This window comes from Pelodiscus sinensis, chromosome 5, assembly GCF_052426305.1.
Source record: "Pelodiscus sinensis isolate ZL-2025 chromosome 5, ASM5242630v1, whole genome shotgun sequence".
NCBI lineage: Eukaryota > Metazoa > Chordata > Testudines > Trionychidae > Pelodiscus > Pelodiscus sinensis.
Window position 1 is genome coordinate 39162398 of NC_143056.1, and position 22763 is coordinate 39185160.

The following is a 22763-nucleotide window of genomic DNA, read 5'->3' on the forward strand; positions in this document are numbered from 1 at the left end:
TCGCACTTTCGTGACCGCTCATGCTCTTCCATAAGGCTTTCTCAGCCCTTGTCTCCACATGAGCATCAATCATATTCACCACAGCCAGAAACCCAAGAGTCCATCCCACCAGTGCAACGCCCTCCAATGCCTACTTGCGACGCTTCACATGGAGGTGCCCCTCAATCCCCTGTGACAGACCAGCAACCCACAGGTTCCCCGACGGACCTCTCCTCTTCCTCCCCAGATGATGCGGTTTTTAATGATGAGCTCTCTTTGGTGGATGATTATAAACAATTTCATGAGCTTTTTAAAAGGGTTGCCTATTCCCAGAATCTACATACCTCGGAAGCACCCCAGAAGCAGCACACGCTCCTCAGGAATCTTCAGCAATCCAGCAAGTCAAAGCTGGCCCTTCCTTTCGATGCGGCGATCCTCGAAATCTCTAATGACATCTGGCAGACTCCGGTATCCATGCCTCCTACAAACAAGCGCACGGATAGGAAATACTTTATTGATGCTAAGGATGCGGAATTTCTTTTCATTCATCCCGCCCCCAATTCCATCGTCGTTGAGGCCGCCCAACAAAAGGCGAAGTCTCCACAATCCAGAAATTCGGAGGGGGACAAGGAAGCGAAGCGTCTGGACCTCCTTGGCAGGAAGGTCTATTCTTCTGCTACGGCTACCCTGAGAATGGCCAACTATTCCGCCCAGCTTGCTAACCACAATTTTGACAATTACTCTAAGTTGGCCCCCTTCATACATCATTTACCGGAGTCCAAGAGAGAGGTACTAAAATCTATCGTGCAGGAGGGCTACACAGCGGCCCACACCACTCTCCATATCTCTCTTGATATTGCTGATTCAGCTTCCCGCAGTACGGCGACATCTATCGTCATGCGACGTGCCTCTTGGCTGCACCTGGCATCCGTGCCTAAAGACCTACAACCCAAGGTGGAGGACCTCCTTTTCGATCGTGCCTCGTTGTTTGCGCAGAACACTGATCAAGTGTTCCATTCGGGAAAAGACTCCCGAACTACGTTGAAAACCCTTAGCATGTATACCCCGCCTTTCAGGCGCAAGAGAGCTTGGCCCTACAACAGGCAGAGGCCCTCCTCCTATACTGCCCAATGCTTTAGACCATATGAGCAACACAAGCAAAGGCAGCGCCCTCAGCAACGGCGCCAACAGCCTAATAAGGCGCACAACCAACAGCAGCCTCGACAACAGGTTTGATGCCCTTGTCGAGGGACTGTGCGCCATACCCCTTTCAGAGCCCTACCCGCAGATAACCAAGTTATTCCTTTATCGCCTGAGACCCTATAACCGCCGTTGGTTCGCCATCACCACGGACCGTTGGGTCAGGGAGATCGTCACCTCTGGCCTCGCCATCCCTTTCACCACACTCCCCCGCCCAACCCTCCATCCCCATCCCTTTTCAGGGACCCCTCTCATGACCTTCTACTGCACCAGGAGGTCACGCGCCTACTTACTACTGGTGCAGTGGAGGAGGTTCCTTCTGACTTCAGAGGCAAAGGCTTCTACTCCCGGTACTTTCTCACACGGAAGAAGTCCAGCGGCTGGAGACCGATTCTAGACCTTCGTGGCCTCAACCGCTACCTACGGAACCAAAAATTCAAAATGGTTACTTTGGGCTTCATCATACCAGCACTACATCAGGGGGATTGGTTCGTGTCCCTCGATCTCCAAGGCGCGTACTTTCATATCTCCGTCCATCCGGTCCATAGGAGATTTCTATGTTTCACCCTAGGCACTGACCACTACCAATATGCTGTACTTCCTTTCGGTCTTTCTGCGGCTCCCAGGGTATTCTCAAAGATCCTAGCAGTTGTAGCCGCATACCTCCGACGCACTGGCATCACCATCTTTCCCTATCTCGATGACTGCCTACTCAGGACCCCTTCTATGCAACAGATCGAAATTGCAGTTACTGTCGCGAGAGGCATCTTCGAAGCTCTAGGACTGGTCATCAACCTACCAAAATCGTCTCTAACGCTCTAGATTCTATAACCGCCAGGGCGTACTTACCCACGGACAGGGCCCACGCCGTCCGAGACCTAGTGAATGTCCTGTGCACCGCGCCGGAGGTCTCGTTCCTCACGTGCCTGAAGTTATTAGGCCACGTGGCTTCTACAACATACGTCGTTGCACATTCGCCTCTCCGCATGCGGTGTCTGCAGCATTGGTTCCAGATGGTATACAAACCCGGCATCACTGATACCCACAAGTTGACATCCATCCCTGCTCGCGTCAAAGTCTCACTTACATGGTGGCTCGATCCGACCAATGTACTTGCGGGTGTCCCGTTCTGCACTCGAGCTCCATTTCTACATATTACCACCGATGCATCTCTTGTGGGCTGGGGTGCTCACATGCTACAACATCAGGTCCGAGGTCTATGGTCTCACCAAGAAGCCCTACTCCACATAAACTTTCTAGAGCTCGGAGCAGTCTTCAATGCATGTCGACACTTCGTTCATCACATCCAAGGCACTTCAGTACAGATCCTTACGGACAACATCTGCACCGTATACTATATCAATCGCCAGGGCGGAGCCAGATCCAGAACCGTATGTGCAGAATCAGTATGCCTTTGGAACTGGGCGATTCGCCACGGCGTCACACTCAAAGCTGCCTACCTTCTGGGCAAGAGCAATACCATCGCGGATACACTGAGCAGATCTTTCCACTCCCAACACGAATGGGAGCTCCTCGACGAGGTAGTTTGTGGCCTCTTCCAACTTTGGGGCCACCCGGAAGTGGACCTCTTCGCCACTCGAGACAACAAGAAATGCCGTTCTTACTGCTCGAGAGCTGGCATAGGCAACGGATCGATAGGAGATGCCTTTCTCCTCCATTGGGGGAAGTACCGTCTTCTATACCCCTTTCCCCCGATTCCCCTGATACCTCGGGCGATAGAGAAGATACTAGCGGATGCAGCAAGAGTAATTCTGGTGGCCCCCTTTTGGCCTCGTCAGACTTGGCTGCCGCAACTTATGCACATGTCGATGTCTCAGCCTCTCCGACTTCCACAGCGGCCCAACCTCCTCTCCCAGCACCATGACACCCTTCTCCACCCCAGCATCAACCGGCTGCACATAACAGCCTGGCTCCTGACTGGCTCCAAGGACCGGGATTAGCCTGTTCCCAAGCAGTCAGAGAAGTCCTCATACAAAGCAGACGCCAATCCACCCGGAGGTCTTACTTTTACAAGTGGTGACGCTTCCAGACATGGTGCCACTCACAGGACACGGACTCCCTAAGGGCAACTATACAATCTATACTGGACTATATGCTCCACTTACGATCACAGAGCTTGGCGATTACTTCACTTAAGGTTCACTTGGCTGCAATCTCGGCCTTCCACTCTCCCGTAGACGGATCTTCTGTCTTTGCACATCCACTTGCAAAGAGGTTCATGAAAGGAGTTACCAACCTTTACCCACCATACAGGCCCACTCCTGAGCCTTGGGACCGTACCTTAGTATTGGACACTCTTACTCGGCCACCATTTGAACCGTTGGCAACTTGTGACATGCAGACTCTCACCACTAAGGTTGCCTTTCTCCTGGCGGTCACATCGGCCTGCTGCGTTTCTGAACTCGCAGCACTTTCCGCTGATCCTCCGTACATGTTATTCACCCAACAGGGGGTCACATTCCGTTGTCACCCAACCTTCCTGCCAAAGGTCAATTCACCATTCCACGTCAACGAGCCCATGGTTTTTCCCATTTTCTTTCCGAAACCACGCGCTAACCCCGAGGAGGCACGCTTGCACACACTAGACATCAGGAGAGCACTTGCATTCTACTTAGAACGCGTTCTTTTCGAAAGTCCTCACGCCTACTACTATCGCTGGCAACCTGCTCTAAAGGTCAACAACTCTCCTTGCAGCGCATCTCCTCACATATTGTGAATTGCATCACTCGCTGCTACACCATCCGGGGCAGGCCCCTGCCCTGTAGACCAAAAGCACACTCTACCAGGAGCATGTCCACTTCCACGGCATTCCTGAAGAACGTTCCGCTGCGAGACATATGCCGTGTGGCTACTTGGTCATCTTTGTCTACATTTGCTAGGCATTATGCCCTGGATCGCTTCAGGGCTACAGACATAGCAGTCGCTCAAGCAGTTCTCTCTTCTGTGCACAGATAATTCCGAAGCACAGCGTCTCTCTTTGGGCTACTGCTTCCTACTCACCTTTAGTGGAGCACCCACGGGGACATCACTCGAAGAAGAAGAAATTGTTACTCACCTTGTGCAGTAACATCTGTTCTTCGAGATGTGTGTCCCCGTGGGTGCTCCACGACCCGCCCTCCTCCCTGCTTCTGAACTCTTATGTTTATATTTTGCAGATGTTCCGGCTAGGAGGAACTGGTGCGTCGGACCGCTCAATGCAGAAAAGAGCGCGAATGGTGCGAGGCGCTTCTGCGCATGTGCGGTCCTCCGGAGGGGGCTACTGCTGGCAAAAACTCTCCGGTTTGCGGCGCTGGGACGAGCCCGACACCTTTAGTGGAGCACCCACGGGGACACACATCTCAAAGAACAGATGTTACTGCACAAGGCGAGTAACAATTTCTTATGCTTCAGTACAATGTTGACCAAGCAAAAGGCAATGGCAAAATATAATATAATATGGCCCTACTTCTACCACTGCCAAATTCACAAAACCGATACCCCTAAAGTTGAAATTGAATTCGAAGGTGATGTTGCAAAGCACATAATTGAACTAATCACATGTCAATTTCAAGCAAATTTTGGATACGGCTTGATGGAGCAACAAATGCTTCCAATCATCTATGCTTATGCAGTCACTGTCCACAAACTACAAGAGAGCAGGGTGGATAGAGCAGTTGTGAACCTTGACTCTTAATACTTTGTGCCAGCTCAGCCATTTGTTGTGCTTAGTCGAGTCCATTCTTTGGAAGGCATAGAGATCGACAAAATTGATCCAAACAAATTAACGGGCGACAATGTTTGTTATTAAGATGCCTTAGAAGAATTACAGCATCTTCGAAGCCTTCCTCCTTTTAACCAACAGAAATATTAATCAATCACCTCAATTACTTTATCCTTGCCTTAAACTCAACAACTGATTTTAATTAAAAATTTAAGTGTCTAATGCAAAAAACACTTTTAAAACAGTCTAGCTCAAAATACATAAACATATCAAAATGAACCTTGGAGTGTTTTTTACTTGATACACACTACATTTAAGACCAAAAAGACACAAATAATAATAATAAAAAAAAACTTTTTAAAAACTTTCTAAAAGTGCACCAAAAGATTAAAATAATAAAAAAGGGCATCAAAAAGTCAAAAATAAAGTTTTAAGCTAGCAATGTAGGAGAAAGATTGGATGGCTAACATATATCAACTATCTTGAATCGTACTTAGCCATCCAATATATGAAAACATATATTGTTCTTCTTACAGTGGAGCACCCATGGGGACATCACTCAAAGTGTTGGGCTCGTCCCGGTGCCGCAGATCGGAGTTTTTAACAGCAGTAGTCAGCCAGACCATGCATGAGCATTCAGTATCTTGTGATGTTCAGGCTCTTTCCCTCGTGTGTGTGTGGTCCGGCTCTCTCCAGTTCCTTCATTTTGGATCCTCAGTCGCAGATGAAGCGAGCTCTTCTCCTCAGCTGTTGATCACAAAATAAGTTATTTTAGTTAGTTGATTGTTACTGTTTATAGTTCACAGTTTATAGTTCATAGTTAGTTTATAATCTGTCGTTTGAAAAAAACAAAAACAAAGGCCCTCCTCCCCAGTTTTTGGCTTCCGCCGCTTTTCTGAGGGGGAAAAAGAGTGAAAAGAAGAAAAAGAAAAGAGAGACACTACATAGATTGAGGCGAACTCAGGACAGTTCCTCTCCCATAATGCTGGGTTCTCTGGGATGTAAAAAATGGCACACGTGTTGTGAGGTTATGCCAGCGTCAGACAGACACTCGGCTTGTATCAGATGCCTAGGAGAGGCTCATGTGCCTCAGAAGTGTCCGCATTGCTCAAAGCTCACAGCTAGAGCTCATCGGGACAGGCAGATGCGATTACGCATGCTCCTGTTTGATAAAGTCTTTCAGTCTGCGGACACTACAATGTCCACGGCTCCGTCAGAGTGCCGTAAGGCTCAACAACGTAGCGCTTCTTCCCCCACTATGCTGTCTTCACCAAAGAAGCACACTTCTCCAGCATGCTCCTTGCTGCCTGTGCCGACGAGCAGGGTCAGTACTACGGATAAGCCTGGCACTGCTTCGGCATGCCCCAGAGTGTGCTCGGACCCAAAAACTCGGAACAGAACACCATTGGTGCTGACAATGGTAACGGACTCTCAGCACCGAAGGCACTTTTGGCACTGGCAGCTACACCCGCAAATGTTTCAGCACTGACATCGATGCTGCAACCCACGGCACCTGCACCACCAGCCGTGCCAATACTAGTACCTCGTGCTTCCCCGATACCGGCTTCACCCGACACACAAAGGCACGGGCAAAGTTGGATAAGCCACACAGCCCTAGCCCTCCCTCGGCAATCTTTTCACTGACGCCGTCCCCTTCACTGCTGGCACTGAGGTCATTGTTACCACATCGCAGGTCTCTCTCTCTCCACTACCACCAACACCGGGGCGTGCATTCCATCACACTGCTTAGCTGAGGCATATGTTTTTCACCTGCTTCATCAAGAGGCTCAATGACACTTCACCACTCTCCAACCATATTGGGACATGCAACGGGCTGAGAGGAACACAAACATATCCTCTTCCAGACAGGCATCACCAAGGCATCCATACCATGCCCACCAAAGATACCATCATGATCGTCCATACTGGTCACATGACCAACATCAACACTATTCTTACTCAGGACACTGGTTCCCCTGTTGCTACAGGTCCAGGCGTCCACACCACTATTAACTGTCCCCCCGGCTTACCTTTGCACAATGCAGCCAACCTCATGTCACTTCCTCCCCACCACATCGCTGGGAACCAGAGGAGGGTCAGCTCTCTGAACAAGAGGAGCAACAGCCAGCTACTTCTCCCACGGACCACTCTCTTCTTCACCAGACAAAGCCATCATCCCTGGGGATACGTCACCCCAGATGATCTCAAACAGCTTCAAGAACTGTTTAAGAGAGTTGTCCGCTAGCCAGGCCGGTCTAGTTTACAGCAGTCCAGGAGAAACAATATCATCATCTTAAAAATCTTCAACAATCCCAGCATGCAAAAATAGCACTGCCAATAGATGATGCCATAATGGAGTCCACTGAGGAGATCTGGCAGACTATGGCCTCTGCTCCCTTTACAAATAAGAGGGCAGATAAAAAAAATTTCTTCTTCTTCAAGTAGTGTCCCAGTGGGTGCTCCACTCTAGGTGAAGGGTTGCCCTGAGCCACGGATCGGAGCTTTGTACAGCAGTTTCCCCCGTTGAGCCATGCATGCATGCATGTCTTGAGCCCTTCCCGCCTCCTGAGGAGCGCGGCTCAACCCCCTTCCTTTCAGTTCCTCTTTAACCGCCCTCGTCAGCGCACAGGAGCTCCCTGTCAGACTCTCTGACTACTCTCCCTCTAGCTAGTTTAGGCATAGTTGTTTCCCCTGTTATATTCCAAGTTAGCTTTTCCTTGTTTCTTTCTAAAAAAAAAAAAAAAAAACCTAGTAACAGGAATAATACACTTAACTAAATCCCTCCTCTGGGGGACTTGAACCCACTTCAAACCGGAACTCCGATGAACCGGTGTTCTCACAGCTGTTCAACACAGGAAAGAAAGAAAAGAGTTTAAAAAAAAACACCCCAACACACGGAGACAGACGACAACAGCAGCTAAATAAATACATAGAACAAGCTCAAAGAGGAGAGAACCGGCCATGTCCGGCTCCTCAGGCTTTAAGAAATGTGACCAATGTTGGGATCCTATGCCGGCTTCAGATGGACATTCAAAGTGCATTCGCTGTTTGGGGGAAACTCACTCTCCCCACAGCTGCACTCATTGCAATTCACTCACGGCGAGAGCCAGAAAGGGCCAAGAGCTCCGCCTGAGATGATTTTATTTGAAAAGGCTTTACAGCCCGCTGGGGAACAGGCGGCAACGTGACAAGAGCCCCCCCCCCCCCTCCAGGAGTGAGCCGAGAGGCAGACCCTCACCATCCCGCTCCCTTCCAGCCTCTTCCTCTCCAAAACATAGAGGAGAGGCACACCTAAGTGGGAGGACCACTGCCACAAGGGCTTCGGGGTGATCTTCTCATTCAGCACCGGCATTGGGGCGCGCTACAGCTAAGCGGCCCCGGGAGCGCTCCAAGCAGCTGGCACAGCAAGAAAAGCCGGCGCCGATTCAAACCGCAGCGCCGCTTCCAGCCCCGGCGCTGCTTCAAGCTTCGGTGGCGCCGAAAGCCCCGACACAGCTTAAAGCTGCGGTGCCGATTAAAGCCACGGCACCGCAGGAAAAAGAGGTCCAGCCTGCTAAGCGGCCGGCACCAACTACATCTAAGCATCATGATGCTGCACTGACGCTGCCAGCACACCCAGACAAGCAGCAGGATGAGGCTGCTAGGGATCAGCCTCAGCAGGAAACTGACTCACACAGCAGGCATCACTACCAGTGCCTGCCTTCTACATCTTACTCCCCTGGGATGTCTCCATCAAGGCAATCCCCTCCAAGGTCTATGTCACCCTTATCCTTTCAAGATGCTCCTCTTCCTGAGGATGACCATTACATGGTCTATTCCTCGCGACACGCATCACCTAGGCAGTCTCGCTCCCATCATTACAGGGCTCTACCACAACAAAGCCCATGGCACCCATACTGGCCTTACCCACCCTCACCTTATCCACCACAGTGGGGACCCTGGGAGCACTGGCAGCCATACGGACGACGCTCCCCAGCTCACTCCACTTCATCCCGAAGAAGCTCATCTCGGCCGCAGCCCCTACCTCCAGCAACTCTTTCAGAGGAAGACGCAGATCGAATCTCTGACAATGAATCAGACATTCATTCAATAAATGTCACACATTCTGATGCCCTCGATGCACAACCAGATGATGCCGTAGTACCATCAGACTCTGAAGCGATTGATGATCTAAAACAGTTCCAGGAACTATTCAAGAGAGTAGCGACAAGCCAGAATGTCTCCCTGCAAGAGGTCCAGAAGAAACAATACCAATTGCTAAAAAATCTCCATCCTACATTACATAGCAAGATTGCCCTGCCCATAGACGAGGCAATAATGGAGACCTCGGAAGACCTGTGGAAAACACCCGCATCCATTCAACCAACTAATAAGAGAATCGACAGGAAGTGCTTTGTCCCCTCAAAAGACAATGACTTTCTCTTCACACACCCACAACCTAATTCATTAGTCGTAGACTCAGCACAACAACGTGCAAAGCTCCCAAAGTACAAGATGGGCAACGCAGACAAAGACCACAAAAAGTTGGACTCCTTTGGCAAGAAGGTATACTCCTCTTTCACCCTACAACTAAGAATATCGAATTATTCCGCTCTCTTAGCAAATCATGACTTTGACAATTACTGGAAACTAGGAGAACTGGTGCCATATCTCCCTGAGTCCAAAAGATCTATCTTGAAACAATAGTTCACGAGGGCCATATGATCGCCCGTACCACTCTCCAAACCGCAATGGATGTTGCTGACACTGAAGCCCGAGTTATAGCTATAGCGGTCGTCATGCGTAGAGCATCTTGGCTCCAGTCGTCTGGAGTTCCCGGCGAACTCCAGCCTAAAGTGGAAGACTTGCCATTCGACAAGCAAAAGCTATTTGCAGCTACTAAGGACGAAATGCTCCATAACAGCAAAAATTCTAAGTCCACACTTCGCATGTTGGGCATGTACACGCCACCCTATAAACGCAGACGATACACCCCATATAACTCATACAACCGATACTGATATGGGCAATACAATCAACCACAGAGGCCCTATGAAGACACTAGACCAAGGCAACGAGGTCTCAGAAGGCGCCCCAACCAGTCCCACCCACCAACTACCCAACCATCAAAACAACAAATTTGAAGATTTGGTCTAGGGCCTGCAACACCTCTCTTACGATCTACCACGAGTTCAACATGGCCATCTATTCACCCACCGTTTGCGGCCATTCCTTCCACAATGGGAATCCATAACATCGGACGCTGGGTTCTAGAGATAATTCGAGTGGGCTATACCATCCCATTTACCTCTATCCCCCCTACCCTTCCCCCTATCCCATCCCTCTTCAGGGACCACTCTCACGAAACCCTTCTAAAACAAGAAATCGATCGACTCCTCGTCATCGGAGCTGTAGAAAGGGTACCCCAAGAGTTCCATGGGAGAGGGTTTTACTCAAACTATTTCTTAACCGAAAAACGAACAGGGGGTTGGAGACCTATATTGGACCTCCGAAAACTGAACAAGTTTCTCAAGAAACAGCATTTCAAGATGGTCTCTCTCTCCACAATCATTCCTGCGCTAGAGCAAGGGGACTGGTTTGCAGCCCTCGACCTCCAAGATGCCTATTTCCATATAATCATCCACCCCTCCCACAGACGATACCTACGCTTCACGCTTGGACCAGACCACTTCCAGTACAAGGTTCTTCCCTTCGGTCTCTCATCATTTCCGAGGGTATTTTCGAAAGTACTGGCGGTCGTAGCTGCGTATCTCAGATGGCAGAACGTCATCATATTTCCCTATCTAGACGACTGCCTTCTAAAGGGATCCTCGTACGCCGAAACCGCCTCTGTGATACATACGACCACGGCCCTCCTCAGTCGTCTAGGCCTTCTAATCAACCAAGACAAATCAATTTTGCACCCAGTTCAAGATATAGAGTTCATTGGTGCACGCCTGGATTCAGTTACAGCCCGAGCATACCTACCTCAGCAACGTTTTGCAACTATACGAGAAATTATAAGCGGGTTCTCACAATTCCTACCACCACAGTACTTACATGCCTCCGACTAATGGGACACATGGCTTCCACCACCTACGTAGTCCACCATGCTCGCCTGCACTTTCGATGTTTTCAGCTCTGGGTTGTAACTGTTTATATCCCATCACCACACCCTCGAAACAAAACGGTTACTATCCCACCAAACGTGTTCGCATCCTTACAATGGTGGACAGTGCCAAACAATCTTCTGGCGGGGGTTCCGTTCCAACAAATCGAACCCACTATCCAAATCACCACAGATGCTTCCCTGCTCGTCTGGGGGGCACTTATGGACGGTCACGAAGTTCAAGGCAGGTGGTCCCCAAATGAGACACTCTTACATATCAATCTCCTCGAATTGAGGGCAGTAAGGAATGCCTGTGCACACTTTGCCTCCAACATCGCCAATCACACAGTCCGCATCCTAACAGACAACATCTTCACGATGTTCTACATAAACAGACAGGGTGGAGCCCGCTCCCGTTCTTTATGCGCGGAGGCTATTCGCCTGTGGAACTCGTGCATCTGCAACCAAGTCACCCTTATAGTATCCTACCTGCCCGGAGTGAACAACACCAAAGCGGACTCCCTCAGTTGAAACTTCACCTCAAACCATGAATGGGAGTTACATACGGAGGTCACAAACTCAATTTTCCACCAATGGGGATGGCCATCGATAGACCTCTTTGCTTCTATCCAGAACACCAAATGTCCCCAATTCTGCTCACATGCGGGATTTGGCAAACACTCTCTGGGGGATGCCTTCCTAATCAAATGGACAGCCCCCCTGCACTACGCCTTTCCCCCCATACCGCTCATCCCAAGAGTTCTGTGCAAGATCCTGAGAGACAAAGCCCTAGTCATCTTGATTGCACCATCATGGTCTTGCCAAACCTGGTACCCATACCTTCACAGGCTAGCGGTCCAGCCTCCCCACCCACTACCAGACCGGATAGACCTACTGTCTCAGGACAACGGCAGGATACTGCATCCACGACTCAGTACTCTGCATCTTCAGGCATGGCTTCTCTCTGGTTCTCAGAGATAGAAGATCGCTGCTCCCAGCGAGTAAAAGACATTCTCCTCCATAGCAAGAGACAATCTACTCGGAAAACTTACCAACAAAAATGGACACAATTCTGCCACTGGTGTCAGCGAACCAAAGTGGAGCCCCTTGCTTCACCACTAAATACCATCCTAGACTACATTCTGGAGCTTAAAGCATCAGGACTGTCAATCTCCTCTCTAAGAGTACACCTCTCTGCAATAGCAGCATTTCCTATCTCAGTAGACGGCTTCTCCATTTTTAACCATCCTATTACGAAGAGATTTCTTAAGGGACTCCAGAATGTGTACCCACCATATAAGGCCCCACCCCCTTTGTGGGACTTAAATCTTGTTTTGAACTATCTCACCAGACCTCCTTTTGAGCCACTGGCAACAGTACCACTTCCTTTCCTTTTTATGAAAGTCTGTTTCCTCTTAGCTATCACCTCCGTTAGGAGGGTGAGCGAACTCGAAGCATTAATGTCAGAACCTCCTTACACAGTTTTCATGAAGGATAGAGTCATACTTAGACCCCACCCCACGTTTTTGCTGAAGGTCTGTACAGAATTCCATTTCAACGAACCGATCGTATTACTTACCTTTTCCCAAAACCGCATTCTTCGCAGACAGACTCCAGCCTGCACACTCTGGACATCCGGAGGGCTCTGGCCTTCCTAGAAAGAACAAAACCATTTCGTAAATCTGAAAGACTTTTTATTTCCATTGCTGAACGATCCAAAGGGACACCAATATCGTCGCAATGAATCTCAAAGTGGATATCGACATGCATAATTAAGTGCCACTCTCTGGGCAATCGACTGCTACAGCGCCCACCACTAGCGCATTCCACTCGAGCCACGGCTGCTTCTACAGCCTTTCTGGGCAATGTCCCCTTAAGAGACATTTACCGGGCAGCAACATGGTCTTCAGATCATACCTTTGCTAAACATTATGCTATTCTTCCACAACTGAAGAGTGACTCAGCAGTTGCCACTGCAGTGCTCTCCACCACTGCCAAACACTGACTCCGGCTCCCTCCAGCCATATATTGAATACTGCTTTGTAGTCACCTAGAGTGGAGCACCCACGGGGACACTACTCGAAGGAAAGGGAGTTACTCACCTCATGCAGTAACGAGTGTTCTTCGAGACGTGTGTCCCCGTGGGTGCTCCACGACCCTCCCTACCTCCCCTCTGCTCGGAGTCAAAATTACTCGGGCGGAGACGAGGAACTGAAAGAGAGGGGGTTGAGCCACGCTCCTCAGGAGGCGGGAAGGGCTCGAGACGCCTCCTGGGCATGCATGGCTCAACAGGGGTAACTGCTGTACAAAGCTCTGATCTGCGGCTCAGGGCGACCCTTCACCTAGAGTGGAGCACCCACGGGGGGACACATCTCGAAGAACACTCATTACTACACGAGGTGAGTAACTCCCTTTTTCCGACCAAGGGTGCTGAGTTCTTGTTCTCACACTCACAACCCAATTCCCTGGTCATAGATACAGCCCAATACAGGAAAAAAACTCACAATATAAGAATGCTGTGGTGGGAAAAGACAGCAAATGCATGGACCTGTTTGACAGGAAAATATATTCCTCTTCAACACTTTTATTGCAAATTGCCAATTATGCTGCGCTCCTGTTGAATCATGATTTTGACAATTATACCAAACTCACGGAAGTAATGGAGCACCTGTCAGATACCAAAAGGCCCATTTTGAAATCCATCATCCAGGAGGGATATGCCTCTGCCAGACCTGAACTTCAGATTGCACTGGAATGTGGCAGACACAGCGGCTCATTTGATGGCCACCACTATAATCATGAAGAGGTCCTCGTGACTACAAACTGCAGGAGTTCCACAAGAGCTGCAGACTAAGGTTGGAGGACGTCTAATTTTACAAACAAAAGCTGTTTGCCCATAAACACAGACAAGATCTCCACTTGAGCAAGGAATCAAGGACCACTCTCTGGTCCTTGGGATGTACCCGCCCCCATACCGCCGTAAGAGATACACACCATTTCAAAGGCATTACAACTTCTTGAAGCCAAGATACTATCAATGTCCATTCGATCAACTCCAGTGAAAGAGACAAAGACCCCCAAAAGAGGTGCACTCAAAACAACTGCACTTCCACTCAATCTGCTAACAAGAAGAACATTTGACAGTCTGGTCAAGGGCTTACAAACTCCCTGCACAATACATCAACCCAATTGAGCAGTTCCCATTTTCTACCACCATCTCAAACCATTTTACCAACATTGGTCTAACATCACTACGAACTGTTGGGTTCCCGAGATTGTTTCAACAGTCTGCACCATCCCATTCACATCACTACCCCCAACTTTACCATCTTGCCCATCTCTCTCCTGGGATCCTTCTCATGAGTACCTGCTAAAACAAGAAGTCCACTGACTCTTTACCATTGGAGCAGTGAAAGAAAAGGGTACTGACCGAATTCAGAGGCAGAGGCTTCTATTCCAGTTACTACATCACCCAGAAAAAACCTGGAAGTTGGAGGCCCATACTCGATCTTCGAAAACTCAACTGTTACCTTCGAAAGCAGCATTTCAAAATGGTGACTCTTGCGACCATAATTCCAGCACTAGACCATGGGGATTGGTTTGTAGTCTTCTACCTTCAGGATGCATATTTTCACGTTACTATCCATCCTGCCCACAGAAGGTTCCTCCGTTTTGTGGTCAGGGAGGATCACTTCCAATATTGAGTTCTACCCTTCGGACTCTCTTCAGCTCCCAGAGTGTTCTTGAAAACACTTGCGGTGGTAACTGTGCAACTCTGTCGTCGGGGTATTGTAATCTTCCCCTATCTCAATGACTACCTTCTATAGGATTCATTCTTAGCCAAAACTTCCTGAATGATTGTTACAGCGAGAGAGTCTGTAGGTCTTATTATAAACTACCAGAAATCTAGACTAGTGCCAACTCAGAACCTAGAATTCATAGGAGCATGCCTAGATTCCACGATGACAAAATAGGTACTTACCTATGCAAAAGTACCAAGCTATACATGACCTGATTGCAATATTCACCTTAAGCGCTATGGTCTCTCTCCTTACTTGCCTACAGCTCATGGGACATATGGCAGCCACAACATGTGTGGTCCACCATGCAAGGCTGCATTTCCGATGCCTACATCATTGGTTAGTGTCGGTGTACATTCCCACAAGATCCAAGAGTTTTCTCTCAGGGCAACCTGTCTTTAATGCTTCCTTCCTTTTCATTCCTTTCAGAAAGAGATTCCACTCTTTTATGGCTTTGTTTCTGAGGCCAGAATCAATCATATGACATAGACCCTAGACACCTCTCTGCATAGTACAGCATAGGGTGTCTCTGATTCACTGCAATAAGGGTTACAGAAACACAATGATGCATCCAACTCAATTTATATATGTGCATTTCTTGCAATAAAATGCTGCAATGTTCCTTTGACATTTTTTGGCTGAATTTCTGTTCTTATGTACAAGTTCTTATTTTTTTAAAAAAAGTTTAAATATTTAAAGCTTGCCCAGAACAGATATTGTCAGAACTGCAAAGTTAGGTGATAGAGAAGGAGATGCTTTTTTGATCTGGTTAGAAAAAGCAATGATACCAGAGACACCCATGAAAAGGATCTTGGCAAAAATAGAAACTGCAGCTTTCAACAGATGCTGTCATAACAATTGCATCTAATTTCTGAGCCAAGATATCACTGTAATATAAATGCATATTGGTAGAATGAAAAGTATAATGAAATTGATGGTGCCAAGGATAATGAGAAAATTTGTATGTTTAGGTTTTGAAAGTTTTAAATTATTTTTTTAATCAGCTAAACACCTCATTTTCATAGTGGCATCAGGTTGCTAAGTGGTGTTAATTTTTACAAACAAAAACACTAATTCAAAACTACAAATTAAAGGAAATCTTTAATTTTTAAAAAACAAATCAAAACCTCCTTATCAAATAAAACTGCTTTTAGATGGATAATATTGTGCAGCTTTTAGAGAATTTTTTTGGCCAAGTAGCTATTGCTTTCCTTCTTACAAATTTCCCTTCTTCGAGTGAACTTTCCAGGTCAAACAAAAGTCTGTTTTTAAATAACAATTTAGCTTGCAAATTCAAATATTGCTGTTATTACTTGTGTGTCTTTCATTCTCTTTTCTTTATAATGATTTTTTTTCTTTCATGTCTTTATCTCCAGTTCATGTTTGGGCTCAGATCAGTAGTAACCAGAATGTATTGTCGCGTGATAGATACCTGCTGCTCTTTGTGAAATAAATTGATGCTCACATTTCAGTTCCTAATGCATAATTGTTCTAATCACAAAACCCACAGAAGTAATTGGTATGTTGTTGGAGGCCTCTTCACTGAGGTTAAAGAACATGTGGTGGTGGTGCTGGAGTGGTGCATTGGAGCTGGAGAAGGAGGAAGGGAAATCACATCCAAAATAAGATTTGTTGTCCTTTGTTGGGAAGTATTTGTTAAAAATATACATTGTCAATACTTAAGTTATACACCGGCTTTGAATAAAGAGAGGTGGTCATTGTTCACTTCTGTAAGTTGCACACCTTTCATCAAAGTAAATAAACTTTGGGAAAGGAAAGAACTCTTTTTGGGAAGAAAGGGGTTATGTTGAGAAGCATACAGATAATGATGAAATCTAGTCCTAAAACCCACAGTGCTATTTAGATTGCTTGTCATGGTTTAGAAGGATTTGTCAGTTGAAGTGTTCAGTAATTTTCCATTAAAATTGTTGAGGCAAAATTGGGGTATTGGACATTTTACAAGTTTATTTTTTTGCAGGGAAGAACACAAGCATTCCAATGACTTGTTCTTTGTTTCCCAAACGGAGCAGCTCACTTAGATATCACGTACTTCCTGGAGCTTCAAAAGGGGATGGGCACATGCCTACAGAACAGCAGGGATCACAAAACACTGAGCACAGCCATCATGGCAGATATTGTGGGATACTGGCAGAAGCCAGTTCTGTTGAGAAAATCAAACAGAGTCTACAATTAAGGGAGGGGAAAAGAAAAAGTCTCTCGCAGGGTGGAAGTTTTTTGTCACCAAAACTGGGTGTTTTTCCAAACAAAAGTTGCATTGTAGTGTGTACACTCTCACTGTGTGTTTGCCAAAAGGCAGTTTTTGGCAACAAAGTATGCCAGTGTAAACAAGGCCGTAGAAATGTGCATCTGTCTGTCTGCAGCTGCAGTGACCATAGGCAGATGCTTCTCACCTGGCTCCAAGCTGCAGTGGTGAGAGAGAGCCGGGATTGTCCTCTCACCCCAGGGCAGCCTGCATCCTGAATCCCTCATCCCCAGCCCCACTCCAGAGCAATGATTTCAATGAAGAAAACAAAACTTATTTAAGTTAAAGACCCAAGAAATTCTTAGTAAATCTTGTAGTTGACATATATTTCTCAGATCATCTGCCAGTCCTTATAGCAGCCCTGTTCCTGTCATGATAGTTCAATAGTAGCAGCTGTGAAAGTTTCTAGAATGGAATTTCCTTTGATATATACCCTGTTTTAAAGACTATGTAAAACACTTTGAAAAATAATATTAAAGCTCAACCAGATACAAGATGGCAGTTCAGTTTTTTTTCTTATATGTCTATCTGCTTTATCTCTATGTTCTTATAAATGCAGTTTTTGAAGAATGTAACAGTCTCATAGTTAGTCTTCATTTTTCCTAAGAATATTGCTTTATTTGACTTAAATTTATAATAGGAAAGTTACTGCCATAATGTTTGCTGTGAACATCTGTTAATTATGCAATTGTCTCGTTCAGGTTTCAAAAATGTCACGTATCTAAAAACTTACCTCTTACCATAATAATTCATCCTACATCAGAACCTGATACACAGCATGGCTAAGAAATTTGGGCTGCTTTTAACCTTATAAAATTCAGTCAGATATGGTGTCTGGGATATAATATGTGGATCTTTCAAACAGATCTAGGTTGAAAGCATTGAAGATGAATTGTTAGTTAATTTTGCATTCAATTTAAAACCATTAAAGGCAGTTATATAACTTTTAAAGTAAGTTAGTACTAGAAAAAAAATCAGTAGAATGAAATGACAACAGTAAAAAAACTTTTACTCGATAACAGAAATGAAAAATAATTTTGACTATTAGTAATTCGTTAATTGGGTTAGAATATTATTTCAAAGAAGTTTTTCAAAAAACCGTAATGCCGTTTTTTCTTTCTTTACATCCATCACCATCAAACAAAAGGCAGTTGTGTCTTTTTGGGACTACAATGTGACTATCTTTCTTGTTCTGAACGTAATTCTCATCAATGCTAAATGATAGTGTATTTGAAAAAGCTAAGTATAGATGCAGAGTGAATTAAAGAAGAGAATTTGATCCTACAACTTCTTTTGCAATTAATCTGATCTTGGTAATAGTTGAACAAGTCCTGTGCAATCATTGTTACCTTGGTTATTTTTTGGGGGGAGCGGGGCGGGGAACTTCTGTAAAATTCTGATGATCAGAGGAAACCTTATTGCACTGCCCCAATAACAAAAAATTGGGACTACTTTGCACAGCTCGTTACTGTACATCATTTTCTGATGCACAAAATTAAAAAAGGTGATAGAGCAGTTTTGAAAATAAAGGCTGGAAGAAAGCCTATATGTTTGGAGGAGCACGAAGTTCAGACAGAGATCTCTTAAGGGAGGTTCTATGAATGGAGATTCTCTATATCCCAGTAAGAAGGAGAGGATGGAAGATTATAAAATACAGTTAAGATCTGATGAAAAATAGTCCAATGCAGTCACATTCAATTATGTAATATAATAGCAGGCAACTAAAAAGTGACAGTTTTAAAAATATTGACATATACATGTTAGAAGTCTAAATAGTAAGATAGGTGAATTTGAGTTCTTCATATTAAATGAGGATATTGCTGTAATAAGCATTATAGAAATTTGGTGGAATGAGGATAATCAATGGGACATGATAATATAAGAGTACGAAATGTATTGGAAGAACAAAATAGTTTGTGCTTGTAGAAGAGTGGCAACATTTGTGAAAGAAAACCTAGAGTCAAATGACGTAAAAATCTTAAATGAATCTGCCTGTATCATAGAATCTCTAGGGATATAAATTCCATGCTTGAATAATAAGAATATACCAGCAGGGACACACTAATTACCACTTTATCAGGAAGGTGGTGCTGATTATAGAATCACAGAATATTAGAACTGGAAGTGACCTCGAGAGGTCATCCAGTCCAGCCCATCTAGATCATTCCTGAAAGATGTCTGCTCTTAAATATCTCCAATGATGGAGATTCCACAACTTCCCTAGCAATTTATTCTAGTGTTTAATCATCCTGACAGTTAGGAAGTTTTTCCTAATATACAACCTAAATCTCCCTTGCCACAATTTAAGCCCATTGCTTCTTGTCCTATCACCAGAGGTCAAGAAGAACAATTTTTCTCCCTCCTTCTTATAACAATCTTTTAGGTACTTGATTGTGAAATGCTCTGGTAGTTCAGAGAAGTGGTAAAAATAAAAAAAAAACCTCAGTCATAATGGAGGATTTCACTTATCCCATATTGAATGTGTGCATGTCTCAGGACTGCTTCTTGGAGCAGCTAATCCTGAAGTCCACAAAACAAAGGAAATTCTTGATGTAGTTTTAAGTGGGGCATAGGAACTGGTCCAAGAGAAGAATGTAGCTGAACCACTTGACCATATCAAAATGAAATGTAAGATCCCTGTGAGGGCAAAAACACCAAACCAGCCAACCACAGTAGCATTTTATTTCAGAAAGGGAAACCATACAAAAATGAGGAAGGTTGTGAAACAGAAATTCAAAGATATAGTGTCAAAGTGAAATCCTTGCAAAATGCAGGAAAACTTTTTAATGACACCATAATAGAGACTCCATTTAACTGTATTCCCCAAATTAAAACATGTAATAAGAGAACAAAAGTGTCACTGTGGCTAAACAACAAAATAAAAGAAGACATTAGAGGCAAAAAAGCATTTTGTAAAAAGTGGGAAAAAAAAGCAAGTGAAGTATAAAAATATAATTAGGAAGGCAAAAAAAATGAAAAACAGGTAACTAAAAACTCAAGAACAACAGCAAAAAAGAAAGTACATCAGAAGCTAGAAGCCTGTTTAAACAACTTGGGGACCAATGGATGATGGAGATCTCAACAGAGCACTCAAGACAAATAAGTCTATTATGGTGAAATCATAATGAATTGCCGCTTCATTTAAATCAAAATGGGTGCCATGCTGCACTGATCAGCTGATTGTTGGCACAGCGCGGCAGTCTAGACTGGGATCTGCTGACCCCAGAACCCTTTGTCGGCAGATCCTGTAAGCCTCGTTTCAGCTGATCAGTGCAGCGCGGTGGCCATTTTGATTTAAAGTAAGCAGCGATTATTTAAATCACTGCTTCATTTCCCTTTGCCGTTCTGCCTAATCTACATGGCACCAGCTTGCCATGAAGTAATATCCCATGTTGGTATAGCTACAGCACAGTCAAAGTTCATGAAGTCAGTTGCTATTGAGATAATCTGTTATGTACTAAAATCATTGCTAGGTTGTATATTTACACTTTTTCCTCTCAGGCATCTATAGGTGTTCATTGTGTCAATTTTATTCAGAATGTGAAATATAGAAACTTAAATTGTCTTTTGATTAGAATTTCCTTCCTGTGGCTTTTACTACAGGTGTCTGAATATTCTAAAGTGTCTGTTTTTTTACAGCCTGCTCCGAAAGAAATAATTGCTTTTGAATTTGAGATACAGGAAAAGTAGAGAAAAAAGCTCAGTTTCTTAAAGTAAAATTGATATCAATTTTGGTAACAGCATTAGGCAACTTAGGTTAAATTCAGATAATATCTATGCTGGATTCATATTAATTAGAGCTTTATTAAATTTACCTACCATCACATTTCTGAACAGAGATTGAATAACATTCAGTTAAACTGCTGCTTTAGAGATAAATTATTCCTGCTAGTGCTTTGACTCTGTATTTTGCCATGCCATGGCATATAATGTACACAATTGGTATGTCTAGTATACGATGAACCTCTCAAGTCTGGCACTCTCTGGTCTAGCAATATTTGTGGTCTACCATTATTTTAATTGGCTGGATGTCTGCTTATCATGGGTGTGACTAGGTTTCCTGTGGTGCCATAAAGTTTGTTTACAGCCAATACTTCTGCTTCTCAGTGTTCTGTGCCATTGTTTAGCTCTAATTTATCCCTTAATGTCTAAGAGCCTAGTAAGCAATGAAAGTGTTGGTAATGCTGCTAGACAATATTGACCTCCTGTGGTTCGACAAAGTCTCTCGTTTGGCACCGGTGGGTTTTTTGTGTGGATGAGAGAAATAAGTGTAAACCTTGCAGAAATTAGAAATTAATAGGTTTAGCTAAAATAGTACTGTATTTTCCTGCGTATAAGGCTACTGGGCGTATAAGACGACCCCCTAATTTTTTAGTTAAAAGATAGGGTTTCGTCTTATACCCCAGCGCCCCTCCGCCTCCCCGGTTTTGCTCCCGGTGTCCCTGGTCTGCTGGAGACGGTCCCCAGCAGACCAGAGGCACCGGGAGCAAAGCGGTGGGGTGCCGCGCTTCTGAGGCTTTGCTCTGTTGAATCTGGTTATACTGTTCCTCTTCATTTCCTGTGTCAAGAATTGGAAAATAAACAGTGAATTTACATCTCTTACATTCTGATTTTTTAAAATTTCAGTTACTATAAACAGGAGCAGTTCAAACTAACAATCATTTGATTTTATCTGTTGCTTCCAAGAGGAGAGTTATGATTTGCAATGAACTACCCATTTTTCTGTATAAGGATTGAGGATCAGGGCTGAGTTTCTTCAAGTACTGAATTTTTTTGTTGCTTATGGTTTCTTCCTATGGCTAGAGTAATCAGTGAGTTTGGCACTGAGAGAAACTTGAGTTTAGGTGATATTTAATATTTTGGCTAATTGAGTAAGAGAAATAATAAAATAAAATTAGCTTTTCTAGTATCTGTCCTTTTTCTGGCCTGGATATTTGTAGATACGAACTGAAGAAGTTAGTGAAAGTAAAATTAACACAGACTCTTTTGCAAGTCTAGCGTTGTGGTATTGGCCTATTATCTTCAGACACATTGAATGCTATCTTAGCTGCCTGTAAGTTACCAAAACCCATTTGTCCCCGTGAAGTGGTTTGATTGTGTAATTTACTGATATCTTTTTGTGGACAGCTGACCATACAATTAATTCCCATTCCAAGCCACTTTTATGGGGCATTGGCAGAAGAACTACCATTTAACCAAACATGAAAAGCATTGTTATCTAACTGGGCTTTTGTTCTATTGCATTAGGAAAAGAGTGAATATAACTTTACAGAAAGACTTGGTATATTTTTAATCTTGTCTTCCAAATAGCATATAAGACTAATATTGAATTTACACTCAAAGTTCATCCTATTAAAGTGTAACTTATTTTCTTTCATCCTTTCTTCCTTCCAAAGCAATTAATCTTTATAAAATATCCCATACAAAAATATCATTGCAGATGATGGTTTCTTTGTGGTTATCAGAAAGTGAGGTCTGGGGTATTACAATATTTACATGTCAGTTGAGTGAAGTATAGAAATTGGATGAGGATGGGAAATTGTTATGGTGGTCCAAGCAAATATGACAGGCATGAGCCTTTGTTAGCCTTATTTCAAAATGACAAGTGGAGTATCCACTCTATTAAGCCCATTATTTCAAAATAAGGGGCTGGTTATTTTGAAATAATAACTCCTGCTTTCCACAAGGAATAATGCTTATTTCAAAAGTTAT

The 22763-nt window shown here is 44.8% G+C and overlaps 1 protein-coding gene across 8 annotated transcripts in view; it reads left to right on the forward strand.

The window, feature by feature from the left end:
* CEP128 (centrosomal protein 128) overlaps positions 1-22763 on the forward strand; it is a 393105-nt gene that overhangs the window by 188354 nt on the left and 181988 nt on the right. Inside the window, exon 19 of one of the 8 annotated variants that reach the window (XM_089778399.1) lies at positions 16165-18087. The exons of the other annotated variants lie outside the window; for them this stretch is intronic. Within the exon in view, the coding sequence (XP_089634525.1) occupies positions 16165-16241 (77 nt within the window). The 3' untranslated portion in view covers positions 16242-18087. Of the gene's footprint in view, positions 1-16164; positions 18088-22763 lie in introns of those variants that run through there. 8 annotated transcript variants of the gene reach the window in all.